Consider the following 26,440-nt stretch of genomic DNA (forward strand, 5'->3'; position numbering starts at 1 on the left):
ATCCACAGCCCTTACAGCAGACCAGGGCCTTACAGGGTTTCACATAAGCTGCCAAGATTGACCTAAGGAACCAAAGTCCAAATACAAATGGAATTCAATATTAGCGTCGGTGATATCACTAAGCAAAGCAATCTCAACCCCCATGGTATAATCCCAACCCCCCAAACATTCCATAAAAAACACACACAAGATCAAATTTACTCTCCATCCCACGTAACCTTCATAGAGGTAGGGAAAGGCCAAATGCTTCCCCAGTCCTCAGTCATGTATACGTAGAATCCACCAGGTCTGGGAACCTTCTTCAGCTCTCCTTGAGCACCTGGAACCCGACGGAGTCCCTTCTTCCGGAACAGGGCGCGGAAAAGCTCCGTGAGTGCCACCTGGCTGATGTTTCGGCCGAGGCACTCGTGGGGTCCGGTTCCGTAGTGGATGTACGACTCGAGAGGTCGGCGAGGGTCCACGACTTCTGGGTTGGGGAAGATCTTGGGGTCCTTGGCTGCTGACACGAAAGAGACAAAGACGCGGTCACCTGCCTTGACTTCGACTCTCTCTCCGTTGTCTTCCTCGATCACGTCGGCAGACTCAGCCTTGCGGTAGAGACCAAACGTGCCGGCCATTCTGATACCCTCCATGGCATAGCCCAGAAGGAGAGCGTCAGTCTCGTCACCTGTCTCAAGAGCGGCAATACGGTGCAGCTCAGGACGGTACTTTTCACCCGCAGGCGAAAGATACCAATCCAGAGTTTGAGCAAACTACCACAACGTTAGCAATCATCCCCTTGACACAACCAAAATCACTCACCACCTGAGCCTGGTTGGGAACCATGGCTCCAGCCGTAGGAAGAATCTGACTCCACACAATGTCCTCAGTGCTCAGCCCAGCCTTCTTGAGCCCCTTGGCCATGTTGACTCCATACGCAGCCAGAGGATCATCCTTGTTCGCCTTGCCAGTGAACAAACCCTTCATACCAATACCGTTGGAAAGCTTGACGTTCATCTCAACAACCTTGCCCAGCGCCTGCGCAACCTCTCGAGCACCCTGTCTCAACGGGAACGACTTGGCAGGATCAATATCGAAAAAGATGCAAACAAAGATAACAGCGAGGATCTTGTACAGCTCCTGCTCGGAAAAGAGACCCTTGGGGTTCTCCTTGGTCTTGAGTGGCAGGTTAAACATGCGCGACACGAAATGAGTGTGCGCGAGGTTACCCACGTCCCGCACAACGTCGACCTGCGTCTTGCCCGCGAGCTTGTACGACTTTTCCGCCAGGAGCTTCTCGGCAATCATCGAGTAGAATGACTTGATGGCGCTCTTCCACGTGTCGTTGTACAGAAGTGCGCCCATGCACCTGCGCTGCTGGGCAAAGAAGGCACCGTCTCCGGAGAGCATGAAGCGGCGTCCGCCCTCGCCCATGAGGTGTCCGAGACCTTCATCCCAGCACACCTTGTAGATCTCCTGGTTCTCCAGGATGTACTTGGCAGCGTTGTAGCCGACAATGTTGATACGGGCGGGGGTAAAGCTAGGTCGATCAAAGTCGAACCGATCCGCGCGCTTAAGATCCGTCAAGATCTTGCGGTTCTCAGAGGGAATCACCATTGGGTAGTGAGCATAGACAGAGTTACCCTTAAAGTGCTGAGGGAAAGCCCGGATAAAGAGCTTGTAAAAGACACAGCCGTGGTTGATGTTGAGATCATAGTCAACCTCCTTGTAACCCCAGTTGGTCAGGTTACGAGGGTGATAGTCAGTCGTGTAGTACCTATCACCACGAACAAGGGCGACAGCATCAGACAAGACGACACGAGAGATGGTGTACGTTGGAGCAATACCAACACCAGGAACCATAGGTGTCTTGGCTTCTTCGGCAACGATACCAGGATACAGCTCGACATAGTCGGGGTGCTGGTACAGGTTCCTCAGAGACTCGGCAATCTCAGGATCAGAGTTGATCTCCTCAAAGGTGTCGTAAGCCTTGAGACCAAAATGCTTACGGAACTCGTTGAGTCCAGCCAAGTTCCACTTGCGACCACGGATGATACCAAGCATCTCGACAGGCTTCATGATGCGAGGAACATTGCGACCACCAAATGCACCACCAGGCTGCTCGATAGCAGTAGCAAGAGCATCAACAAGTTCATTGTCGCTAAACTTGCCGTCCTTGCCACGCTTGAAGCCGCCAAAGGTGCGCTCAGCAGGGTCTTGAGGAACAGACATCTCAAACTTCTTGAGCGCCATCATCAAGGCACGCATGTCCATGGCTCCATAGTTGTCGCCAAGGAGCTGAACGTAGAAATCCTGGATCCACTTGTCGTCCATCTCGGAGATGCAAGAGTGCCAGCGGTAGCAGAGGTTGAACTCGGCAGACACGACGTTGCCAGTGCCAGACTCGGAACCCTCCTTGGTACCAACAGAGACACCCATCTCCTGACGAGGATCAAGAGTCCAAGTGGTATCAACACGGTTCAGGTTGATAATGTTGCGGACGTAGTCAATGAGGGTAATGTTGATGTACAAACCCGACGTAACAAGACGAGCAGTCTCAAACAGCTCCTCATCACGCTTCTTCCAAGCCGCAGCCGCAGCCTCAGGATCAAGGTTAGGTCCCGGCTTGGAGAAGCGACCGCCCTCGTTTATGTCAGCGAGGTTGGTCGCAACATGGTTGTGGAATCGGTTAAACATGATGAGGATGATGCAGACACCGGGAGGGTTTCCAATCAGACGCTTATCGGCAAACGTGTCGGGCTTGAGCAGACCATCCTCGAATGTTCGGATCGAGTCGCGAGCTTCAACGGTGCTACCGTAGAGGGGGGAGAGGTCGAGATACGACGACGAGTCGTTCTGGTTGGGGTCCTTGAGGTTGGTCCAGAACAGGTCTGTTTAGTTAGCAATTGTCAACTAGAGTTGAGTATCTAGTACATACCGTGGATGATGATGGTGGCCCAGTACCACAGGATGCTCGACACATTGTTGGGGTTCTTCTTGAAGCCATCACGAGCCATGACAGACTCAAACACAGCCTCAGGATCAGGTTGAGCACCAAGCGACATGCCCTTGGGACGAACAGATCGCGAGTAAGGAGTCTTGGCCGCACCAAGCTTGGGCATATAAGGGTTCTGTCACAGTCAGTCAAGTTCAATTGATGCCCAGAGGTGTGTATTCTCACGTTGAGAGATCCATCCGGCTGGCGGAAGCGGTACTGGTCACCCATGTACAGCATTGGCGGGTGATCGAGCGAGTTCCAAAGCTTGTCGATGAAGCTGTTGGTAAGAACTTCCTGAACCTTGGAGTGATCATTCAGACTAGCGACAATCTGAATGGTCCTCTCCATGATCATGGTCTTGTCATCTTGCTGAGTCTCACCCTTGGCCTTGGCCTTGACAATTTCAAGCAACGTCTTGAGATCTATAACACATCAGCACACCCCCTCAACCTCAAGCATACAAACTCACCCTTGATCTTGAGACGACGAAGATCCTCCTTGAGACGAGGTCGGTTCACCACAGTCCTGTAGCTACCATCACCCATCTCAGTAGGCAACGGCCTCTTGGAAAGAACCCTCAGCTTCTTGAAGCTCTTCAGAGCACCCTCCTTCTTCTGATTGGACTGGCCGGCAGCCTTGGGCTGCGGCTTAGGAGCGGGAGCCTTTTCCTGGCTATGGCCATTGGTGGCGTGGCCGTTCTTGACCTCTGCAGACGACATGATGGCGCAAGTTGTACCGAGAAGAGAGGAGAGAGGAGAGATGAAAGAGGGGGACACACTCTCTTATCAACCATCATCGCACATGCTTTTCAAGGGAACAAGAGCTTAGCTTAGCGTCAACGAGTGAGACACGGCATTCCGCTTCGCCGTGGTCCAACGACGGGGTACACCTGGTGCGGCCCGCAAGGGAGCCAGACAAGAAACTCGAGTGGTTGGACGAAAAGCAGTGGAACACATTGTTGCTTTTCAGGATCAACCTCGTAGCTTGGAGCCGGCGCATCTGAGTGTCTTGAATCGAGTGGAGGGGTGTGCGCCATGTATCGTGAACTTCTGATAGTCTGTGGACTTGCAGACGGCACAGACAGAAGCTTCCCCACAGATATTCAACACCACGATACATCCCCATCTCTGATTTGTTCACCACCCATGTCTCGGAAGCAGCCCAATCGGAGGGTCTACCCCCAGTAAGTCCACAGATTAGAGATGTCCTTGACGTGACTGGCTTTCTTTCTGTGGCGTCTAAACTGGGGAGCTGTCAATCGAACTAGCCAAGGTAAATGTCTAATCGAAATGAACACAAAGAGAGACTGGCGGTCAATCTTTTTCCTTCTTGCTTGGCGATTACCCTTGGGAGGATAACCCTTGCTTACAAAGTAGAACGAGACATGGTATGTATGCGTGGTGAGCAATGGCCCTGTCTTTCAGCTTTGCCTTTTTGACATCAAGACCCTGTGTCGGTTAACCGTTTCTTGCTGTCACTCACCAAATTGAGGCCTCTACCTCTGCAGTTCAGTTCTCTCCCTTCTCCTCACCACCACCATCAATACCAACACCAACAGTTCCGCCCCGGGAACCCTATGGATCGCGGTCCGAGCCGGCGCGCCCTTCTAGTCCATAAAGAGGAGCCACTAACCCTCAAAGAAGAATGTCCTCCTCCCCAATCGAGAAAAGACTAGAGTGGACACGGTGCAATTTAATCCTAGACCCCTCGACACCGGCAGTCGTACACACTTTGGAGGGCGGCAATTGGACAATCATCTCTAGCCTTGCAGATCACTCAACTGAGACATCCCCTCCCCATTGACAGACGAATGTCTCTTGTCTTGGTATAGATACATATGTACGGATACATAGGGCGCCAAAGAAAGAGGGGGGCGTCAGGAATTATACCCGTTGTCATTGGGTAACCTCCTCTTCTTGAGGCGAGCTGAAAAGCTTCTTTTGGACTATTCGACCCGCCCTGTGCCTCCCCAAGACAATGACGTGTAAGGAGATTTATCAGCGGCTTGCTTCCCCATGTCAGTCATTGCTTGGACGATCCTCATCCATACCTACCTACCTCGTCTTGGCCCTGCAGCCATCAACCAGATTCTTCCTCAAGAGTCCACTCTCCTCCTCAGCTCGCCTGTCCCTAGCAGATCCTTGCCCTATCAGTCCACGACCTACCTGGAGCTCGGATGGAACCACTGCCGACCAGAGCAGAGCAAATTCTCCTCATGCACGCACAACCCTGTGTGCATGGAATGAATGAGTGAATGATTGGTGTTGCAACACTCTTCTTGACTCTGGGAAGCACAGCATCATGTCGCAAGCTGAATCAGTTGCTCCTGGCAAAGTCCTATGACCTGTTTCTCAGTCCCCAAGGCCGTAGTGCTCATCTCTCGGGCGATCGACTTGAACCAGCCATCAAAATCTAAACATCCTAGACACTGACGCAGATCCCAGCCCAGCCCAGCACGAGGCCCAATCCAATCATCGACCACTCATTTGTATGAGACCATCCTTACCCGCCCGCTGCGCAGACCGACAAAGGACCGCGTCACCGGGTGCTACCGGAGAATGAACAAACACGCGACACAGACACAGACGCTGTGTAAGTAACAGAGCCCTCGTCAATTTGCTTGCTTGTTCGCTTGACATAATATATTTTATGCTCTTGTCCTGTCCGCCTACCAAACTCCAACGCTATGCAATCCTACTCCATTGTCTATTTCGTCCTCAGATCGTGAACGTAAAAGTCCAGCTTGTCGCTCTCGTATACATGGCCCTGTGGCTGCTCCGCCGCGCGATAGATCTTGTTTGGGTCTAGAGAATGCTCATGAAATGTCGGCTTCTGGTTACAGTTCAAGATGTGATCCAAGCCTGGAGGGTGAGTTAATCGGAAGATGCCATATCTAGCCATGTCAGTAATTGCTTTCGTCAAACGAGACGTGTACTTACGAGGGCGTGAATTTGGGTGCGCAAACAATGGCCACACTCTCAGGCATCATGACCTGATATCCAGCATGCGTGTGCAGGTCTCGAGAGCTCATGAAGCACGTCTGTGTCGGGTGCGTGTGGATCCATCCCAGCAGCAGTAGGTCTTCCTTCATACAGTAGTCAAACATGGACTCTTCGTTCTCCGTCTCGCAAGTATCCGAAGTGCATTTTTGGTCGGGGATCAAAAGACATCGAACAAAAAGGGCGTTATTGATGGGAGTTCCGCAGAGCATCCCACACATTTCGAGCCCTCGGCGCGTGTTCTCAGACGCGATATTGAGGAACTGCTGACGGAGTTGTCTGGGAATGAACAGTGAGCGTATAGGATCGCCATTCTCCAGATATGCGCCCGGCTTGAACGTCAGACGCTCCTTCTTAGGAAGCGTTGGCGGCGGGCTGATGGCCTCCTTTCGAGGCACTTGGGGTCGGTCGGCCGTTGTGGGTTGAGGAGATGGGAGGAGGGGGGCGTATTGAGAGAGGGGGACCTTTTGAGGCAGACTCGGTGGAAGAGTTCCAGATCCCGATGTAGGATACAACGGTTCCTTGGGTGGTAGAGATATGGGTTCCTTTGGCGGTCGACTCGGCTGGATCGAAGGTGTTGTCGGTGTTATTGACCTCTCATAATCCACCGGCCTCGACTTTGAGATGGACGGATAGTTGTACGACTGCGATACCGGCGCTGTCCGGAAATCCTCATCATTACGTCGCTCACGAGCCGAATCGAGTGCCTGCCTCGTCGCCTCCATTTGTTGTCGCAGATCATCGCCATCCCACTGATCCCATCTCCCTCCCATCCTTCGAGACATGATATCCTCATCCGAGATACCAGCCTTCCTTGTCGCTCGCCTTGCCGTGTCTCTTCGAATCAGCTCCTTCTGGGCCAGGTCAACAGCCAGGTCTTGGTTCTCAAAGGCATCTAGGATCTTGGCGTTTCCGGTTAAGCTTGGGTCTCGGGCCGCAAACTCTTCATATCTCGAAGGTTCCGACGTCTTATTCGCCGCCTGGGGCGGAGGCGCCATCCGCTCCCATTCCTTGACAGCATTCTCGATTTCGGGTTTCAGTTGTTCGAGGTCCTGAATCACACGTCCGATACGCTTCGACAAGGCAGAAAATGCCTTTTTATTCTCGGGATCCTTGATCTGCGGGTGCGAGGGAAGGTACTGGAGGACGAGGACCGAGTGTCGGTAGAGCATCATGTATGCTCGTCCATAATCGCCATCGGAGACTGCAAACCCGGCCTAACAGCGTCAGTATGGTCAGCGACGCAAGCACAAAACAAAGCATACCTCTTTATATAATGTCTCAGCGGCGCGCGTCCAGTGCTTGACAGGAATATTCGCGTTAAAGTTGAAGTTCTCAGCCTGAGCCACCAGCTCCTTGACCGTCTGGGGCCGAGCAGGCCGCATCGACTCCATTGTGGAAAAAGCGCTGTAAAGAGGAGTCTCTCAGGGTCGTAGAAGCCGTCGCTAATGTCTTTATAACCGGGGCATATTCCCCCAAGCCGCCGCGCCACGTGTTTCTGGTGAATAAAGGTTGGGAGCTGCCTGGAGTCGAGATGTAATTATTCAGTGACAACGCGCGCCCTGCTTCACGGTCAGCCGGTACCTTGTTGCCCCTCCATGGCCGATGGCGGGGCAGGGCATCAATGAAGTTAACGGGGTAAGTGACAAAAGAGATATATTCAATTACTGAGACGAATGCAAGAAAAGGGACCGCCGTTTTCCTGCTCTAGCCTCCAAATTGCGCTGCTTACTCATCGCCTCAGCCACACTCATCAAACCTCCTTGTTTTCTTGGATCATGGAGATATGGCGTGGTTTATAGATGCAAATCGTACAATTCCCACCCGCATTGTCCACGCCATCTATCCCATCCAGTCGGATTCTACCTGATGCTTCCCCCTCAGGCATCTCTTAGAGTCCAGAGTGCCCAATGCTGACAACTTCCGGTTCGTTCCATACGAGAACAATTGCCGGCTTCGCCTACGCTTGCCTTGCCTTGCCTTTCGGGGTCCGGGGTCCTTTCATCCCCGTATTATTCACTTTCGCTTATTCCCTGATATTGTTTCCAAATCAGGCAACTGGCCGACGCGGGGGTTGAAAGAGTCGGTCTGAAGCGATTCTGACCAGTCCGTTAATTGTTGCGACCAGATCTTGCTAATCGGAGCCACTAAAGAGACGACTCATGAAGCGAGTCGATGCTAAACCCAAAACATGTTTTCTTCTGATATCTGTATCATGTACTCCGCCTCAACGTCCTGACGCCACATCTACATGCCATGATGGCCATGATGATGATGCGCGGCGTAGGTGTCGAATCACCGCCTCCCGCCCTGTGTTGGCCAACCCCACGGTAATGGGGGCATCGTCCCATCGGCCCATCCATCCATGCCCATGATACCTGAAGGGAAGGAGCAGTGACCACCGTGTGGCCATGAGGCCTTGCTATGAGGCTGCCGGGATATCGTACGGGCTCCTTCATAACATCTCCTGAGCCGGGGGCCATGAAGGTCAAAAGCCGGTCTGTCCCCAGGTCTTGGGCTCGAATCTTGTAGACTATATCACCATCTCTGACCAGATCTCAATACATATATATAATCGAAACAACTCAACGACACCTAAACCACTTACATCCATCGAAATGCAATCCATCAAGGACCAGTCTGCCGTTTCCGTTGTCGAAATCTCCCCCGAGATCGATATCCACGCGACCAGCACTTGTAAGTATTGCGTCTGGACAGAGCTTCAACAGGCACTAACATGGAAAGCCGCTGTCAACGCTGCCATCGAGGTCTTTACCATCGAGGAGGGCCACGTTACCATCCCCAACGAACTCTGCCCCCTCGAGGTCCTCTTCAGCACCCTCCGCAAGGTCTCGGACGTCTTCAACCTTGACATCTGCGCCGAGGTCGACCTCAACTGCCGCAAGATTCTCCACCGTCTTCTCCAGTCCATCTTCGACACAAACACTCAGTCCTTCCTTGAGCAGGAGACGTCCGAGATCTTTGCTCACCTCAGCGCCAAGCAAAAGGCCCGCATCCTCGCTCAGGCCATCGCCACCTTTACCATCATCTTCCAACGTCTGGCCGAGGCTGGCGAAAAGGTCACCTATGGCGTCCTCAACCGTGAGGCTCAGCTGTTTGCCGAGAGCGAGCAGCGCACAATGATGCAAGATGCTATTGAGGGCAACCCCATCTTTGAGGACTGCAAGAGGAAGAGTGACATTGCCGATGCCATCCTCGAGGCCCTCGACGCTGACGAGTCGCCCGCTTCTCCTCAGCTCGTTGCCGCTGACGACAAGGTCGACTTTACTTTCTCGCCCGGTGCAGCGCTGGAGCACAAGAACATGGGTGTGCCCTGGGGATTCACCGTCATGGCTCTCAACTAGATATATCTGACGAACAAGTTTCACGACCGCGGAGTTTCAGGCGTTTCGGGGAACAATTGGAGGAATACGAAGGAAACTCCCACTGGCATTTGTTTTAGCGCGGCGCTCATAAAGTGCCAAGGCCTCTTTTTGATCTAGATGGCATCATCATCATTCAGATTCCATAGGATAAACAACTCAACTCATGATCTAATCGCTCCTTGTCCCATGTCCCCTTTTTTTTTCGTCAAGCTTTTTACTGGCCATCCTTGCCCTTGCCACCAGCGGCCTGAGCACCCGACTGGATCTGGATGATCTCGGTCTTTTTCTTCTCAAGCTTGTCCTGAGTTTCCTTGATTTGGTTCTCGAACCGAGAACTGCATCGGGTCGTCAGCCCGGAGGTCAACATGGATCGGAATGTCACTCACATCTCACTGCTGATGAAATCAAGGCGACCCTTGACCGTGCTCTCAGCCTCTACCTTGTCCTGCTTCAGCAGCACGGGGCCGGTGAGCTTGTAGATGGTCTCGCCGTCTTGTAGTCGGTCAAACTCCTGGTTGAGGCTTAGCAGGGGTTGATGGTCGCGTGTTCAGGGGTCACCGCCTACCTGTTGGACACCGAGATTTTCCTGCTTCTGGCCCTCGAGTTTTTGCCGCGAGGCGACTGCGCTCTGGAGTTCTAGACGTAGTTAGTATCAGTGTAGTCTACTCAGGTCGAGAACTTGCCTCCTTGAAGCTTCTGGAACTCTTCCGACAGCGCCTGAAGACGCGCCTGAGGGTCCGACATGGTGCTCGACTGAGAAGATGAAGAGATGAATGACGTGTCTCTTAAAGCTCAAACAGGCTGAAATATTCCTGCCTAGAATTATCTCTTATGTCGTCGCCTAAAGTGAGTCCTCGTAGGTAGATTGATCTCAAGTTGTGCTGGTGCTGCTGCTGCCCCGCTATCCATCCCACCAGCGGCCGCTGAACTCGCCCCGCTATAAGCATGTTTCCCCGCCAATCCAGGCTGCTCTGTCCCGCGATTGTTGCCTCATCCATCACCATCTCGAACGTCGGGTCTCCAACTTCTGCGGTGACGCCCACGTGCCTGTTGTATCGTCTTTTCTGCTGGGGAGCTTGTCAAGGCCTCGCTTTTGTCTTATTCATCTCTTCTCCCCTCCGACTGTCCTCCCTTCTCCCTCCTCGACCCCTCCCCCCTCATTATCCTAGACACCGTCACCATGTCGACCAACTTCCGCGACCGCGCCATCGCCGAGGTGCAAAAGGCAATCACTGCCGACCACAACAAGGAGTACCAAAAGGCGTTCGACCTCTATATGTCCTCCATGGAGCTCTGGGTCAAAGCCCTCAAGTGGGAGAAGAACAAGGCCCTCAAGGTCACCATGCAGGAGAAGATGGCCACCTACCTCGACCGCGCCGAGAAGCTGAAGCAGTTCCTCCAGAGCGAGGCCGATTCCAACTCGAACGGCAAGGCTGCCATGGGTGCTAACGGCACCACCACTGGGGGCAAGGCCAAGCCCTCGGCCGAAGACGACGAGAGCAAGAAGCTGCGCAATGCACTGTCGGGGGCAATCCTCCAGGAGCGGCCAAACGTGAGGTGGGAAGACATTGCTGGTCTTGAGGGCGCCAAGGAGACTCTAAAGGAGGCCGTTGTTCTGCCCATCAAATTCCCCAGTCTGTTCCAGGGAAAGCGACAGGCGTGGAAGGGTATCCTGCTCTATGGACCTCCTGGAACTGGTAAAAGTTACCTAGCCAAGGCTGTAGCTACAGAGGCAAACAGTACCTTTTTCAGTATCAGCAGTTCCGATCTGGTGAGCAAATGGATGGGTGAAAGTGAAAGGTGAGTGTCTTTGATATGACGACATGGCGTTTCTAATGCATCTGCAAGGTTGGTCAAGCTTCTGTTCTCCATGGCGCGAGAAAACAAGCCATCCGTCATCTTTATCGACGAGATTGATGCGCTGTGCGGTCCCCGAGGCGAGGGCGAATCCGAAGCATCACGCCGTATAAAGACCGAGATCCTGGTTCAGATGGACGGTGTGGGCAACGACAGCAAGGGCATTCTAGTTCTGGGCGCAACCAATATTCCCTGGCAACTGGATGCCGCCATTCGACGTCGTTTCCAACGACGAGTGCATATCGGTCTACCCGACTTGAACGGCCGCGCAAGGATGTTTAAGCTTGCCATTGGCGATACCGACACGGCTCTTCAGGCGAGCGACTTTAATGTGTTGGCTTCCAGGTCAGATGGCATGTCTGGTAGTGATATCAGCAACGTGGTTCAGCACGCCTTGATGCGACCAGTGCGCAAGATTCTGCAAGCCACCCACTTTAAGCCTGTAAGTCAACTCTCGTCGCATGTGTGCGCATCTCTAACAAGATACAGGTAATGAAGGACGGCAAGCGGATGCTTACACCCTGCTCACCCGGCGACCCAGAAAAGATTGAAATGACATACGACGACGTCACTTCGGACGAGCTGCTCGCCCCTGACGTACAGCTCAAGGACTTTGAGATGGCCTTGGAGGATTCGCATCCGACGGTATCCAAGGATGATATCGCGAAGCAGATTGATTGGACCAACGAGTTTGGTAGCGAAGGCGCATGATGCGAGGGGAACGTGCAGAGCGAGTTTCCAGAATTGTCCTTTCTTCTTCTTCCTCTTTTTAGCATGGCGGCGTCACGCGGAGTTTACTTGGGGCATCCACTGGTGAATGAATGTTGATATATAACGATTTGCAGGGAGTCGGGGAGGGAGGTATCTGTGTGCAAGCGTGAAACCCTCTTGTTGATACACGCGAGTATAAGTTAGATGTGTCGATTGACAAGAAACCGTGGTGTCTTGATTTGGTCTAGTGTGTGTGTTTGCTTTTTATTGAGGCTCTTTCATTCCATGTTGAGGGTCCACCGTGAGAAGACGACAGATGACTTGAGGCGGTTTTTAAGCAACTATGGGAAACCAAGGACATTTAATACCAACTCTTGAAAATTCAGATAGCACTTTTGCGAACTAGTACCGTTATTTTCATTACTCGTTATAGAATCCCGCGTCAATTGCTGCAAACAACTCTGCGAACTAATGTGACATTCCGCTGTAGGGTAAGTAAAAAGGAGGAGGTTGATGAGGACTGAAGTTTGAGCAACCATAGGACGCTGAGGACAATCAATGACAACTCTAATCCGCTTCGAAAGTAATTAGTAATTGATCTATTTCCTATTGTCTTTCGGGTACCCGTATACTTGCAGTGTGGGAAGTCTGTGTGAGTATGGGATGGAAAGTGTGAGGTCAAGTTAAAATCTGGGGAAGCAAAGCGACATCAGCCTAAGGGGCGAAACTAAACACAATGCCGTTAAAGGGGCGTATACTAAGTTTTGAAAAGCTCGAATTATGAATTGATATGTATATCTACCATATAGCTAAATGTTTAGAGTAACAAATCGCCATGCGAACAAACCGCACCGCACACATACAGGTATACCTAGGTAGCTTACCTGTGGAGTCCAAACCCTCCCATGACGTCGCTACGTTTAAAAAAACCACAAAAAAGTCGGTCTACAACGGCAGAATCTCTCATTTCTCACCCAATCCTCCAACCACAGCATAAACCAATAGCAACAACTCAAGTACCTATCCTTGTCACTCTTTTTTTATTTCTCCCTCATGTTGCTCATTCGACGGCACAATGCGAGAAAGATATGGCCGCTCCTACGCGCCAAGCCGACCGCCCGCAAGGGGAGCACCCGCGTGACAGAGGAGATGCTCGTCGCGGGGACTCCCGTCGCAGAGAAGCTCAAGGAGACTAAGCTCTGGAAGTGGGGGAGGGGGAAGAAGGCTGTAAAGGGTCCTGTTGGTGATAAGCATCGTGTGAATATTGTTAGCGAGAAGCTATGCGGTAAACACCAAATCCTCACACTTCTAAATTTACTTTTGGCTGACTGTTGTAGATGATATTGCTAATTACATCGGCCCCTCTCTCGATCGACACCGCGGCTGCGATCTCATCGATATAAACCCCGGCGCCGGCCTCTGGAGTCGAACCCTCCACGATCTTGTTCAACCCCGCAAGCACATCCTCATGGAACCCGACGTCAATATCTATGGACCCATGCTCTCCGACCTCATCGAGAGACCCGGCGTGCAGCTTCTCCCAAAAGCCGGCATCCTCTGGCGAGAAGTCAACGACATGCTCGCAACATGTATATCCCCAGAGAAAAAGGCCGACCCCAACGCAGAACCGCAGCGAAACGACACTCTTCTTGTAAATATCAACATGTCATTCGCACCTCCAAAGAAGTTTCAAATGTTTGAGTGCGTCAGCACAATGGTTCTATACCAACTCATGGCATCTATAAGGACAGCCTCGCTATTCCAACAATACGGTCTAGTCCGGATGCTAATCTGGGTCAACGACGATTCGAAGCGCAGACTCTTGCCGCACTCTGCCACGCGGCGCAAGAAGAGCAACTTTGAGGCTGAGCTCTCGTGTGAGTGGATCCGCGAGATCGCAGGCAAGGACATAGAGTTCGAGTCCAATGAGCTCCGTGACGAGTGGATCAACCTCGAGTCTGGGTATAATACTCTTGCCAGGATGAAAAAGGCCGGGTTGACTATGCCCTCGGATAGGGAGACTTTTCTCTACAAGATGGTGACGGCTGATGAGAGCCTCATGGGTCAGAAGCTCGCTGGAGAGAGAAGACCCGTTCTCAGCAGACCCTTCCGCACTGAGCTCGAAGATCTAGAATGCGAACTCGCCTCGTCCAACATGATAGAACCTTCAAAACGTCTTAAAGCCCTCCGATACCGAGACAAATACGACATTGAAGATTCAACTATATACCACGACCTCATCCAGCAAGGCGAGGCAGCATGCCAAATCTACAAGACGGACCCCGTCGCATTCGCCGCCGCCGACGCAGCATGGAGCGCCAAGATTGAGCGCCTAAAGAAGAACAGCCGCAAGGAGTACGCCATTATCCGAGACAACTATCAACTCTTCCGACAGGATCCCCCAATGCTCCATTGGGACCAACGTCTCTATGAGCCCCTCAACGTTCGCCCCGACGAATTCTACCCTCAAGTCCCCTGTGCGCTGCTCGACCTCCAACCAAAGACGATGCATAAGTACCTCCGACAGCACGGCCCCACAGCCCGCGCAGGAAGTCTAGCAGACGTAATCCTGCGATTCTGGTTCGGCTACTCCCTATACCCAGTATCCAAGGCCATGGACAGCCTGTGGCCTGGCTTCGGCCACATGTACCCCCAGATAAAAACCGTACGGGATCCAGCCAAGGGCGGTTCCCCTCTGACAGGCCACGGAGAGTTGCCGGCTCGATGCGTCAACGAGGAGCAGTGGACAGAGATTGTCGAGGCCTTTTTGAACTGGCCTTTTGTGCCCGAGTACCAAGAGTTGGTGGGACGCATGATGGACGAGGGTGAGGGTGAGGATGAGGATGATGCCAAGAGTGGAGCAAACGGAGCTGGAGGAGTTGGAGGGTCCATGAATCTGTAGGATCCTCAATGTATATGTACAGTATAGAATGCGCCATGACTGGACGAGTTCACGGCATTGCAACGGCGTTGTCATGGATATATCACATGTAGAATAGAATATAACGAATACTGCTCGACAGCAATATTCTGGTTAATACTGTACAACTCCTTTTCACATCACTTCTCATGACAGATCTCGGGTAAATGTTGTTGATACATTGAAACGAAGCTATCAAACCATCCATGTCAAGCATGTCCCTACTTGACACTGGATCCCATGCCGTTTTGAGTCTATATGTGCTCGAACCGAACCGTAGTTACCAAGATAGATGCCAATAACCCCCCAAGCCGGTCAATCATCGTTGCCAACCCGCAACGACATGCGTCAAGTCATGCCAGCCAGTTGATCTCTCGCGCCAAACGCCGTCGCCTCCAGCCAATTCGTAGGCCAACTCCGTACAGAATGAAACAAAAAAAAAAAAAAAAAGGGAAATCTTGTGCCCGAGCTGATGTCCGTGAACTCTTCACATGTTGAAGCTCTGCCATGTCTTCTCGATTGATGGGTCCTTCTTGGCATCTTCCACCCAACCCATCTTGTCTCGATCGTCGGCAATGACTCGTCCGTATTCGAGGAGTAATCGAAGGACGTAAATCTGCATGTCCTCCTTTCGGAGCACCTTCTCTGCCCAGTCCCTACCCTCGAGGGCAATCTTTTCCGCCACCTTGTCGTGTCCGCTGATATCCTTGTAACCTAGGAAATACTCCATGATGCCGTAAAAGTCCTGGAATCGGTTGTCCATGGGGACAAAGTGCACCCATGGCACAAGTCGGCTGTCGTGCCACTCTCGGAAGAGCGTGGCTTTGATAGGAAGCGAGGTCGAGTTGAGGAATCCGAGATACCGGCCTGAAAACGAGTTCCCGTCGATATCGGGAAGATACTTGTAGTCAAACTGATCGTGCATCTTCATCCCCTCGACCTTCTTGAAGTAGTGGTCAGTGTACCAGCATGTGCCCTCGTCATTGTTGGGATGGCACATGAGGTCCACGAAGCCGACTTCTGACCACTCTCCGATCCATTCACCCAGACGGCCCTGGGATTGGGCCTTCAAGTTGTATTTCTCCAAGGGTAGCACAAAGTTCTCGGGTACCGACAAACCAGCCTCGACGCTCGAGACCTTTGTCTCATTGTTCATCGACACGAATCGGTGGCGATGGAAACCTCGCCAGTTGTCGGCCTTGTTTCGCCCTCCAGTTGCGACACCTCGCCAGATGACCTTGCTGGTCTTGTCCTTCCAATCCACGTCGTCTTCGCCGCCGGTAAATCGTTCTTCGCCTTTCCAGTAGATCGGGGGAGGGAGGAGGATCTCGTTGTTGATAGCAAGCTTGGAACCGCCAAACATGGGGAACAAGACCTTGGTCGACGAGACTGAAATGGGGTTGATGAGGAGACCATTCAGGCCTTGGAGATCGGGTTGATGGCAGATATCGCTCGAGAGGGTAAAGTTGGAGACAAAGCCTTCGAAGGAGTGCTCTTGAGCGTTTGCGATATCGATCTCTGGAGGCATGTTAAATGTTTCCTTCATCTCGGCCGTGCGGGCAGGGCTTTCTGGTGGGCAGCCTCGTCGGGCAATGGGCCAATAGGGGCCTGCAAGTGTTAGCGAAGCGGACTATGTGAGAGCAAGAGTGTCATACTGGTCTTTTCCCAGCGCTTGAATGGGATTTTGGCGTGTCGATCATGACGGCCCGGCGGGGGAAGTGTCTGGAAATCAGAAATGACATCCTTGGTTGGTAGCAAAGCACGAGACTTGGCTCCAGCAGTCAAGTACCCATCAATATCCTCCCAGGGAACGACCAAGCGAGGCTCGTCCATTGCGTTGAGAGGCATGTCCAGGTCGGGGATCAAGTGCTCAATGGATCGAATCATGTCGAGCCAAATCTGAGTCCAGAACCAATCGCTGGTCGAGTTGGCCTTGCCATTTCGAATATGAATCGACATCTCGAAGCTGTATGCCTCCTTGCGAATAACAGGCTGGGGAACACCCCAGAAAGGCTCGAGATCATGATAAATCTGGTCCCAAAACTCCTCCACGACGATAGCATTGTTGGCTTTCGCAAACTCGAACCACTTGTCGAACCCAGGGGGAGGGTGACGGCCACGGCGCTGGCGGTAGGCTTGGGCAGCCTCTTCGAGGGTGTGAGATTCCTTCGCAACGAGTGCTTTGTATGATTTTCCGGCATCGTGGATGAGTTTATCTATGGGGTGGACGCCCCTCACGCCAGGGTCTGATACGGGCTTCTGGTCCTGGGGCAGTAGTTAGCACGTGGCAACAAGGTCGCGATGCGTTGTGACGTACAGAAGGCTTTGAATTGCCAAAAGGCTTTACGTTCACAGGTTGTCGAGTAGGAATATTAATAGAGGGTGTTCGTGAGTTTAATGTCCAGAAGGCAAAGAGAAACAGGCCAGCGACGACGGCGAAGCGTATAAAAGGGGTGGCGCGCCGTGACCTGAAGCCAGGCGCAAGCATCTTGACCATGTCGACAGAAGTATTCGATTTCGATTTCGATTCAATAACGGGAGCGTCGAGCGGCGACTGAGAGCCGAGCGACGCAGCTCAAGGGCGGCGCAAACGCAAAAGATATCTGACGCCAGCGACAGAAACGGGTTTGCGCAGCGAAGGAGGAAAAAAGTTCCAATCGAGGGCGGAACGTTCGAATGCGGTAGCGGGGGAGGACGATCGCGGGAGGATGCGTCGATGCACAACGGGCGGGAAAAGCTGAAGCAGACGTGCGAAACAAGGTACGACGAGACGAGGAGAAAATGGTGCTGGTCTCCTTTTACCACATTGTTTCCAACAAAGAGTCGCAGAGATAGCGGGTTCGTTCGCCGTTCGCGTGCGTGCGTGCTGCTGCAAGGTGATGCCAAGGAGGCTACACTATAACGTGGGGAGAGTGGGTGGGTTAAAGAATGGACAGACGAGGATGTCAAGTCAAATAAGGGGGGGGCAAATAAAGACCAGAGCAAGAGAATGAAGATTGCCCACGGTCAGGTAAGAGCAAGAGAGGAAGAAGAAGGACGAGGAAGATGAGGCTCGGTCGAGGGAAGATGTGTGAAGGAAGACGAATGGCCGGAATGAGGGAGAGGCAAGATTTGTTAGGTCGACTCAAGTCAAGTAAAGTTGGTTGGCTAGAATCAGCAATTCATGGGAGGAAGCTCCGTCCAGGCCACATGTGGGATCACCAATTTAGCTGCCGTGCCGAGAGGGGTACTTGACGATACAGCCAATCTCCTATGTGCAGCCAAGTACCGCTCTCAGGGGGCGCGAGCCTGGAGGTCCAGGGCCTTGCTCAGGGTCGCACGGTGGAGCCCAGTCTTCCGGGGGGCTTCCCTTTTGCAGGGGACAAAGCGGCTAACCACCAAGCAAACCCATGATGATGCATTCTGGAAACCCACCCGATCCCTCCAATCCATGGACAATCTTGCCGGGTTCAGTTCAGCAATTGAGGAGGGAGTTGATGAAGCTCAGGGGGAAGATCAGACGCTAACACGCGTCAGCTAGATTGTTGCGAGATGTGGATGTATATCGCACTGTACAACTCTTTTTAGGTGCTTATGTGCCGCTGCTGGTTAGACCTAGAGCCTGGTCAAACTTCCATTTGTTTGCGGAGGACAAGCCGGGACAAGAGTCTCACTGGTCGATCATACTGCCATGGGTGTCGTCAGACCTGCGTAGGTCAATACAGCAACAGCCTCGCAATGCCATCTTTACCCGCGGACCTGGTGAGAGATTTGCACAAAACTTTTGAATGTCTCGGCCTTGAGTCTTGCAAGTAACCAATCCAAATACTCGTGCATGTCTTCAATAGCTCAGTGGACAAAGTTCAAGGGAGCACCGCCGCCAGTTACAGTGCACAGTTCGGTACAGTATTCCGGAGGATTCGTTACACCCTGTTCAGTTTGCAAAGCAACCAAGCCTGAGACACGCAATCATCAAGGGGGACGCGTGTCAGAGCGGTTTCTGATTAGGAGGTGGGATCGTCGGAGCTTGGGGGCCCCTTGGAGAAACGGAGAGGGAGCATGGTCCAAGCTTAAGCTTCAAGCCATTATTTCCTCAGCATCAGATTCTATTTTGATGTTTCGAAACGAACGGGACGGGACACGTCTAAGCTGATGGCTGCGAGGCTGAGTTCAGCTGACACTCTGCCACTTTAAATAGCCGTCTTTATGTTAATTCAGTCTCTCAACACAACACTATTTGCAATATTCTGAATCCCTCAAACTATTGAACCTATGGTTCACGTCCATATTGCGTAACTGGGGCCGCTGCTCAGAATAGCGCAAGTTCACATGCCACCTCCTTAGCCACCGTTTTCATGCAGAGATTGACCCTGCGGTCCCTGCCTTAGCCACCGGCTGTGGACCTGGGTCCTGCAAGGTACAGGAAAGGAAAAGAGGAGCTCATAGCAAATTGAAGGTGTTTAAATGATCAAGTCAAAATCAGGGAGAGCATGTTACGCGTATTGGCACAGAAGCACAATTCTAGGGAAGATTTCGTAAACACAAAACACAACTACAATTGTCACAAGTCTTTAACTCCAAACTGTCGCGTGACAAAACCTCTAGCAGGAACTGATGAGGCTCCTACTCAGGAGCTGTTCATTGCCCCTGAGCCCTGAGCGGTGTGGCGCCAGGCCCGCCCGTGGCGCCAGATCTTGTTGATTTCTTGGACCTCCATTGAACAAGATCTTCGGTGACGGGCTGTACTCCGAAAGTGGGCACCGAAATTTACCACTGCCGCCGTTTGCGTTCCCTCGACCGCTGCAACATCCTTGGACCTTAAGGAGAAGGTTTACGGATCGTCGATTGAGATGGAGGCGGTGACATGTACCCGTCATGAATATTTGCTCACCAAAGATCGAATACCTCATGTCAGGTCAGAGCCCGAGAGACAGTGGCAGAGTTCCGGCTCTTCTAGACTTGCAAGGAGAGACATTCATCATCATTGACCTGTTGAGAACCGAGTTGGTGGAAGCACTGACAGGTTGGCATCCACGAGGTCGTAAATGCAACTTTGACAGCACCAAGGCATCGAGGCAGTGCTGACTTCTCACCTCCCATAATCGGACTCAAATCCGTTCGAACCCGGGCCTTCCGGAAACCTACCATCATGTTCGTTCGTTGCGTACGCGGAATTCGTAACATCTAATGCGGGTTTTAAGGTATTTGCTAAGCTTTTGTTGTGGAGAAGCTGTTTGAGACCGTCGCGTGGACTTCTCGAGATGGATAGGATTGACTGTCGCGGGCGATCAGTGTTCCAGGCACTTGTTGACCAGCCAGCCGGACGACCTGAAGCAACAAGAACTCCAGGAGCCAAGTTTTACCATGCCATTCCAAGACATGGAAAGTCTAGAGGCACAGTGTCAGCTCAGACGAGTATCAACGCCGGGCGCGCAGGTCAAGGGCGGGTGAAGATTGGCCACCTAACCCATGAGGCTTGCCTGGCTGTGCTGTTGCATAGACGACCCAAGTTTCATTTTCGCTCGTTCTCGAATGCTTGGTTCATGTTTCGGATCAGACAGAGACTGAGGCTTTCCGAGTTCCACGAGTTTGGTCTGGAGGCCGAGGTAAAGAAAGGTGTAGGTGGCTGTGCTTTGACACTTTGTGTGATTGCTGCGCTTGGAGGGGAATGTGTGCGCCCATGACGCTTTATCCGTATTGCCTGAAAGTCGATTGCTGCAGGATTACTGCAAGTGTTGACGAGCACAACCGTCCAGCGTAACAGCAGCGCAACAGCTTGTCAGTATTGTCTCGTTATCTGTCACTCGCTTACAAACCGTCACAGCCGATGAAAGCCACCGAGCGGTGGAGTGTCGCACAATCTCGTGAGAGTCTGTCCAACATGAAGTCATAGCAGGGCCATTGCGTTTCGGCAGCATCAATATGATACCCAACATACTTACCGACGTCGACAACGTTGCGGTCTACAGCCCAACCCAAGGATTCATGACGGAAGTCATCCGGGGAGCCAGGCGCATTTGTGAGAAAAAAACACTGCTTGTGGGGATGTGACTGCATCTCGTTGCGGCTCCGGATGTTCCCCAGGAAATAAAACGGCCGGCGGCGGGCAGGAAAACGTGTCGGACATGGAAGTTGAGCGTGGGGGGTTACGTATTCCGAAAAGCAATCGACATCATCACCAGGAATGCCATGCCTTGGCCCGAGAAGAAAAAAATCGGTGAAGCGAGTTATGTCCTGAGGCACGTTGTGTTCGGAAGCGCGGCGATAGGGTCATGGACGAATTGGAGGCGGCGATGGGATCAAAACTCGGCCAACTTGGGGGGGAGCCATGAGAACCGGCTATGACCGGTGATTTTCCATCCACTGAACAACATCCTTCCAAGGTTGAGCGTAGTTGTGCGGGCGTCGAGGCGCGTGGATGAGGCGATACAGGCATGGCGGATGGATCAGGTCGAGTCATGGTGGAAGAGGGCTAGTAACTTAGAGGAAATCGTCGCATGAGGACACAAGATAGCTAGTAACTTAGGGGAAGGCAGCGCATGATATTCAAAGACAGCTAGTAACTTAGGGGAAGGAAGACCCGCGATTCTTATGCTCGTTGGCTCCGAGCGCCTCCGAGGGCCCCAGCCGAGGACCCCAGCCAACTCCTCCACGAAGATACGGCTAGTAACTTAGGGGTAAGGAGTGCCGGGCATCACCTGGCAATGCGTGCAACTGTGATAGATGCCATTACCTAACATTACATAAACTGCCGACGGCTCCAGTGCGTGTGGTAGTGGCTACCTGCGGCTTTTGAAGCTGACATCCCACGTTTCCTCTGGCCGGCGGGCGCTCAGAAAGGTTGTCGCAGAGGGTTGCTCAGATGATGCTATCGCCAGAGCCATTCAGAGTCAACTTTTCTGGGCAACAACACCTAGCGAAAAACATAGGATGGTTGACGTCCGGCACTTGCGAGGGGGTTGCGCCAATTGGGGAATCGGGGATTTTGGGGAAACAGAAAAAAGAATGGAGAATCCGTGATCGAGAGCGTAACAGAAACCAGGCCCTTGTCCGTGTCGAGATCCAGCGGGGGGGCAACGCCAGTTCCAGAAGGGATGACACTTGTTGTTGGCCAACAAGAGGACAGAAGTCGAGTCGGGGGTCTCTTTTGCTAAGCCGGAATCAGTTTGGACTCGCTGGCAATTGGTGTCGGATGACCCGATGACGGGCAGTCAGCTCCCACCCTTCAGCTTGCAGGGATGGACTTAGTGGGTGTGCTGATTGTTTGGTAGATGGATTTTTGTGGATGACCTCCAGTCCAGAACACGAGTCTTCTCTCGCGTACAACGTTGACAAACGACAACTAGATCCGAGCATCCCATACCCATTGACAAGGTCTCAGATCGTAACCCCCGCGCCATCAACGGCTCCCGGGATCGACGCTATTACCTGATCTCTTTTCCTTCCGCTTCCAGCCCTGGGAGGGTCCCCTTGTGTCAGGTAGCTTGCCGCCGGCCGATTGCAGCCATCAACAAAAGTCGGCGAGATGGAGGGCAGTGCTCAACAGCTCCGAATACAAATGGAAGCTGTCTCGCTCTTTCATTGACAACTTCTCTTTTCCTTTTTCTTCTCATCACACACATTCACTCTTCTACAAACTTCTTTGTTCCTCAACAAAGCTGTCTTATCTCTCTTATCAGAGCCCACTACGTCATTTCTCCCCCCACATTCCGCCCTTCACTCATAAACCGCAATCATGAACACTGGTCTCATTGACAGCCGCTTCCTCTCCAAGCCTGAGGAGCTTGGTGTTGTTGCCGTTGGATTCTCTGGCGGTCAGGTAAGACACCCAATCCCTTGACTGTGAAAGTAGAATTTTCACATGTGTGTGGTTGCAATGTGTGCTGACTCGTATCCTCCTCTAGCCCAAGGCCGGTGTCGACGACGGCCCTTCCGCGCTTATCGAGGCTGGTCTCCTTTCTGAGATCCGAGAGGAGCTCGGCTACAAGATCTTTGGCGATGAGACCGTCCAGCAGTTCGACGACATTGTCCCCGAGTCGGACCCCGACTACCGTGGCATGAAGAAGGCCCGCCACGCCTCGGCCGTCACCCGCAAGATCGCCTCTCAGACCTATGAGCACTCCCGAGAGGGCCGCATGACTCTCACTCTCGGTGGTGACCACAGCATTGCCATTGGAACCATTGCCGGCACTGCCAAGGCCACCCGTGAGCGTCTCAACCGCGAGATCGCCGTCATTTGGGTCGATGCTCATTCCGACATCAACACCCCTGAGAGCAGCGACAGCGGCAACATCCACGGCATGCCCGTGGCCTTCCTCACTGGCCTTGCCAAGGATGACAACGAGGAGTACTTTGGATGGCTCGAGGATGACATGCGCCTGAGCGTCAAGAAGCTCGTCTACATTGGTCTTCGCTCTGTTGATGTTGGTGAGCGAAAGATCCTCCGTGAGCACGGCATCAAGGCCTATAGCATGCACGACGTCGACCGGTACGTTTAACTTTAAACTTTCCCTTGAGCCCTGACTAACTCGCAACTTTAGCCACGGCATTGGCCGCGTCGTCGAGATGGCCCTCGCCCACATCGGCAACGACACCCCCATCCACCTGTCCTTCGACGTCGACGCCCTCGACCCCATGTGGGCTCCCAGCACCGGAACTCCCGTCCGAGGCGGTCTCACCCTTCGCGAGGGTGACTACATCTGCGAGGCTGTTCACCAGACCGGCAACCTTGTGGCCGTCGACCTGGTCGAGGTGAACCCCAAGCTGGCCGACGGCAAGCAGGCTGAGCAGGACACTATCCGTGCCGGATGCTCCCTGGTGCGGTGCGCCCTTGGTGACACCCTCCTGTAAGCTGGAGAGATGTGTCTGAAAAAAGTGAACTTCTTTGTATGATGGATGGGAAATGCATTGGGATGGGAGTATTTATGATATCCTTGAGTTGAATGATGATTGGGCCGGCGCATATAGGACTACCGAGATCACTCTCGAAATAAAACGTCACAACTTCTTTCCTCGGGAACTGACTTGTCTTTGCTTTACTGTGACATGAGATTTGGTAATCAGCTTGTGTAAACTCTTAAGTAAACTGTCAAGGCGAAAAGGATCGTCAGGGCTTGCATGACATCCAGGGTCCTAGTCAGGAGTAACACAAAAAAACGTCACCTCGGAAGTCGGTGAGAAGCATGTCACCGCTTAGCGAATCCTCTCAAGCCTCACCCGAGGCTTACAAAAATAATTCCAGAAATCAAAATCCCAGGCGATCCGAAATAAAAGAATCCATCTCGAAGGCTGGGCTTAATACGTGTATCCATTCAGAAGCCGCCAAAGCGTCATCGTCGGCCCCGGAAATGCACGTTTGGCGTGCGTCCCAGCCATCGGGATTTACTAGGGGCAGCTCCCAGCCTCCTAAAAGTGAGAAAGCCTCACGCAAAATAAAGGGTGTCGGACAATTTTTAAATGATGGGCGCCGAGACTTAATGAACTGACACTGGACGAAAAAAAAATTGTGTGGCGCTCGGGTTTTAATTTCTTTTTGGGCATTTGTTGACTTGGAACCTCTTTTACTTCCATTGCCCCGTCGCGTTGATGATTTGGTAATTTGCGCCAACTTCCCATCAACAACCACATCAACAACCACATCAACACCATCGACGATTAATAACTCAGCTTCGAACGCGCCATCTCTCGAGCTTCAAATAACTGCTACTCAACCCGGCGACAAAGCGACATCAAGGCATCATTTACTGCCTGTTCGTTCCATCCCAAATCTCGCCTTGGCATCCATCTTGACGCCCGAGACTCCGACGTCACATCACGTACAGCGCATACCCGCCAATCTCCACCCCGCGAATCGACCCGACAAGGCGAACCAACACTCTCGCGTGAGGTATCACCGCTCTCGTCTCCTGTTTGAGGCCTCTACATCTTGAGCGGCCACAAACCCTCATTGGGATTGAGGACCCTGCTTTTGCTGCCAGGCACAAGGGAACCACTGGCTGATCAACGGCCGCGATCGGTGGGGGATTAGGCGCCGCGCGTTTGCGACGTGGCAGTCTATTGTGTTTTGGGCATTCAGAAGGAAAGCGACAGTGGACTTTCTTGCCTTGTCGAGGATTGGTTCGAGGAATAAGGGGGAAACGTTAAAAGGACGTGAGCGTCACGCCGAACTTCAACGACGAGTTGCGATTGATCTGGGACGACAAGGTTTCCAGACAAAACACGAGGTTACACGACCGAGTTGATGCAACGCTTGGTCTGTATTTGAACTGGTACTTTCCCGAGGATCTATCACGACACCAAGTTCCCTTCAACACCAACACTCGAGAGCTCGACAGCCATCACCATGGTCGCCAAGTCAACAACGACCGGCTTCACCGGCTCGACTGGATGGACGGGCACCAGCTTCACGAGGTCTGCCCTGTCCTCTAGTCGAGCACCCACCAGTCATGTGCGGACCTACAACTGGCCGCCCATCCAGCTCAACTTTTGGATCTTTGTTATTCTGCTCGCCTCGACGTCCATCATTGGCGTCTTTTCCAGCTTTATCCAGATCCAGGAGCAGCTCCTCCTCCCGATTCCTTGGTACGCACATCTCCAGGTCCACGTCGGCAATCACAGCTAACCTTTGCAGGTACTTTCCCTACTTTATCACCGTCGGCTCCCTCACCGTCATCTTCATCATCGGCATCTTCTGGCTCATCGCTCAACGACGTCTACTCCCTGCGATTGTCATGATCGGCGCCTTCATGTTCTTTGTGCTATGGCTCGTCGGACTCGTCATTGTCGGAATACAACTGTTTGGACCTAATGGGTCGATCCAGAGCGTTTGCGACGTGCAGGTCTTTGGGCGTAACCCAACAGGGCAGAGCGAACGAACCATGGCGTGGCTGCAACAGCGAAACATCTGTACGTGGACGCTCTCGAGGTTAACCTGGACTGGACTAACGAATCGCAGGTCAATGTTGGCAGTTGGTTTTCGCCATGTCGCTGACAGGTACCGTCTTTTTCATCTGGGTCATGATCATGGCCTACCAGGTGTTTGTCAACTCATAGGAAGAGTACAGCACGTTGAAAGAACGTCGAGGGTGAGACCATTTTGGTTAACGATAACGATGCATGGCCTACGAGGCACGGAGTCAATGATTTGAATGAATACACAAGTTTGAACGCATGCAAAAGAAGCGCAGCATGGGAAGGAGTTTTATGACGACCAAGAATAGGCCGCATTTGGATAATCTACATCATGATCTACAGTACTGAATTCATTCTGAGATAGATATTTTGAACAAGTAAATGGTAATAGTCAAGAGAGAATTCATTCTTCATTCGCAAACAGACTCGGCATCGTCAATTCCCTCGACTTGGCTCCCTCCCGTGCCCACACCTACCGGAAGCTATCTGACGCTAACAGCTTGCGAAGCTTCGAAGCACCTCGGCCCATGTCTTGTTCCTGTCTAGCTCGGCAGTAATGGAGCTCACAAACAGCTTCCAGACCAAAGCCCGCATTCAAGCAGCTTATCTTGAATGGCTGTATCACGGGTCGTCACACGCTAGCTCAGCCCAGACGGGCGCAGTTCAGCTCGGTAAGGGTATCAAGCCTTGCCCCACGGGA

The 26,440-nt window shown here is 52.5% G+C and overlaps 10 protein-coding genes across 10 annotated transcripts; 5 read left to right on the plus strand and 5 right to left on the minus strand.

The window, feature by feature from the left end:
- Positions 1–197: 197 nt before the first annotated feature.
- Positions 198–3,696, minus strand: NECHADRAFT_40259 (uncharacterized protein; the record flags this gene model as incomplete). The annotated part of the gene is made up of 5 exons (XM_003048044.1): positions 198–752; positions 802–2,870; positions 2,918–3,110; positions 3,161–3,399; positions 3,447–3,696. The coding sequence occupies 5 exons, from the start codon at positions 3,694–3,696 to the stop codon at positions 198–200; spliced, it is 3,306 nt and encodes a 1,101-aa protein (XP_003048090.1).
- A 2,216-nt stretch (positions 3,697–5,912) lies between these two features.
- NECHADRAFT_40231 (uncharacterized protein) lies at positions 5,913–7,370 on the minus strand (the record flags this gene model as incomplete). Its single annotated transcript, XM_003048045.1, has 2 exons — positions 5,913–7,193; positions 7,242–7,370. The coding sequence occupies 2 exons, from the start codon at positions 7,368–7,370 to the stop codon at positions 5,913–5,915; spliced, it is 1,410 nt and encodes a 469-aa protein (XP_003048091.1).
- A 1,183-nt stretch (positions 7,371–8,553) lies between these two features.
- On the plus strand, positions 8,554–9,537 carry NECHADRAFT_68909 (uncharacterized protein). Its single transcript, XM_003047866.1, has 2 exons — positions 8,554–8,673; positions 8,722–9,537. The coding sequence occupies exons 1-2, from the start codon at positions 8,595–8,597 to the stop codon at positions 9,339–9,341; spliced, it is 699 nt and encodes a 232-aa protein (XP_003047912.1). The 5' UTR covers positions 8,554–8,594; the 3' UTR covers positions 9,342–9,537.
- A 63-nt stretch (positions 9,538–9,600) lies between these two features.
- NECHADRAFT_19887 (uncharacterized protein) lies at positions 9,601–10,008 on the minus strand (the record flags this gene model as incomplete). Its single annotated transcript, XM_003048046.1, has 3 exons — positions 9,601–9,697; positions 9,749–9,873; positions 9,928–10,008. Coding segments are annotated over 3 exons (303 nt in total), but the record flags the coding sequence as incomplete, so codon positions are not given.
- A 534-nt stretch (positions 10,009–10,542) lies between these two features.
- On the plus strand, positions 10,543–11,930 carry NECHADRAFT_93212 (uncharacterized protein; the record flags this gene model as incomplete). Its single annotated transcript, XM_003047867.1, has 3 exons — positions 10,543–11,162; positions 11,211–11,661; positions 11,709–11,930. 3 exons carry the CDS (start codon positions 10,543–10,545, stop codon positions 11,928–11,930), a joined length of 1,293 nt encoding a protein of 430 aa, XP_003047913.1.
- Positions 11,931–13,049: 1,119 nt separating this feature from the next.
- NECHADRAFT_60662 (uncharacterized protein) lies at positions 13,050–14,992 on the plus strand. Its single transcript, XM_003047868.1, has 2 exons — positions 13,050–13,215; positions 13,268–14,992. The coding sequence occupies exons 1-2, from the start codon at positions 13,080–13,082 to the stop codon at positions 14,830–14,832; spliced, it is 1,701 nt and encodes a 566-aa protein (XP_003047914.1). The 5' UTR covers positions 13,050–13,079; the 3' UTR covers positions 14,833–14,992.
- A 45-nt stretch (positions 14,993–15,037) lies between these two features.
- Positions 15,038–17,347, minus strand: NECHADRAFT_100333 (uncharacterized protein; the record flags this gene model as incomplete). Its single annotated transcript, XM_003048047.1, has 3 exons — positions 15,038–16,458; positions 16,506–17,115; positions 17,168–17,347. The coding sequence occupies 3 exons, from the start codon at positions 17,345–17,347 to the stop codon at positions 15,338–15,340; spliced, it is 1,911 nt and encodes a 636-aa protein (XP_003048093.1). The 3' UTR covers positions 15,038–15,337.
- Positions 17,348–20,291: 2,944 nt separating this feature from the next.
- On the minus strand, positions 20,292–21,425 carry NECHADRAFT_100334 (uncharacterized protein; the record flags this gene model as incomplete). Its single annotated transcript, XM_003048048.1, has 3 exons — positions 20,772–21,425; positions 20,642–20,701; positions 20,292–20,530 (listed from the first exon to the last, which is right to left on the minus strand). The coding sequence occupies exons 1-3, from the start codon at positions 20,884–20,886 to the stop codon at positions 20,292–20,294; spliced, it is 414 nt and encodes a 137-aa protein (XP_003048094.1). The 5' UTR covers positions 20,887–21,425.
- Positions 21,426–22,459: 1,034 nt separating this feature from the next.
- On the plus strand, positions 22,460–23,848 carry NECHADRAFT_60667 (uncharacterized protein). Its single transcript, XM_003047869.1, has 3 exons — positions 22,460–22,648; positions 22,734–23,317; positions 23,370–23,848. Exons 1-3 carry the CDS (start codon positions 22,565–22,567, stop codon positions 23,677–23,679), a joined length of 978 nt encoding a protein of 325 aa, XP_003047915.1. The 5' UTR covers positions 22,460–22,564; the 3' UTR covers positions 23,680–23,848.
- Positions 23,849–25,276: 1,428 nt separating this feature from the next.
- NECHADRAFT_19478 (uncharacterized protein) lies at positions 25,277–25,875 on the plus strand (the record flags this gene model as incomplete). Its single annotated transcript, XM_003047870.1, has 3 exons — positions 25,277–25,410; positions 25,460–25,734; positions 25,784–25,875. Coding segments are annotated over 3 exons (501 nt in total), but the record flags the coding sequence as incomplete, so codon positions are not given.
- Positions 25,876–26,440: the final 565 nt, after the last annotated feature.

The sequence above is a fragment of the Fusarium vanettenii genome (assembly GCF_000151355.1).
Source record: "Fusarium vanettenii 77-13-4 chromosome 5 genomic scaffold NECHAsca_12_chr5_2_0, whole genome shotgun sequence".
NCBI lineage: Eukaryota > Fungi > Ascomycota > Sordariomycetes > Hypocreales > Nectriaceae > Fusarium > Fusarium vanettenii.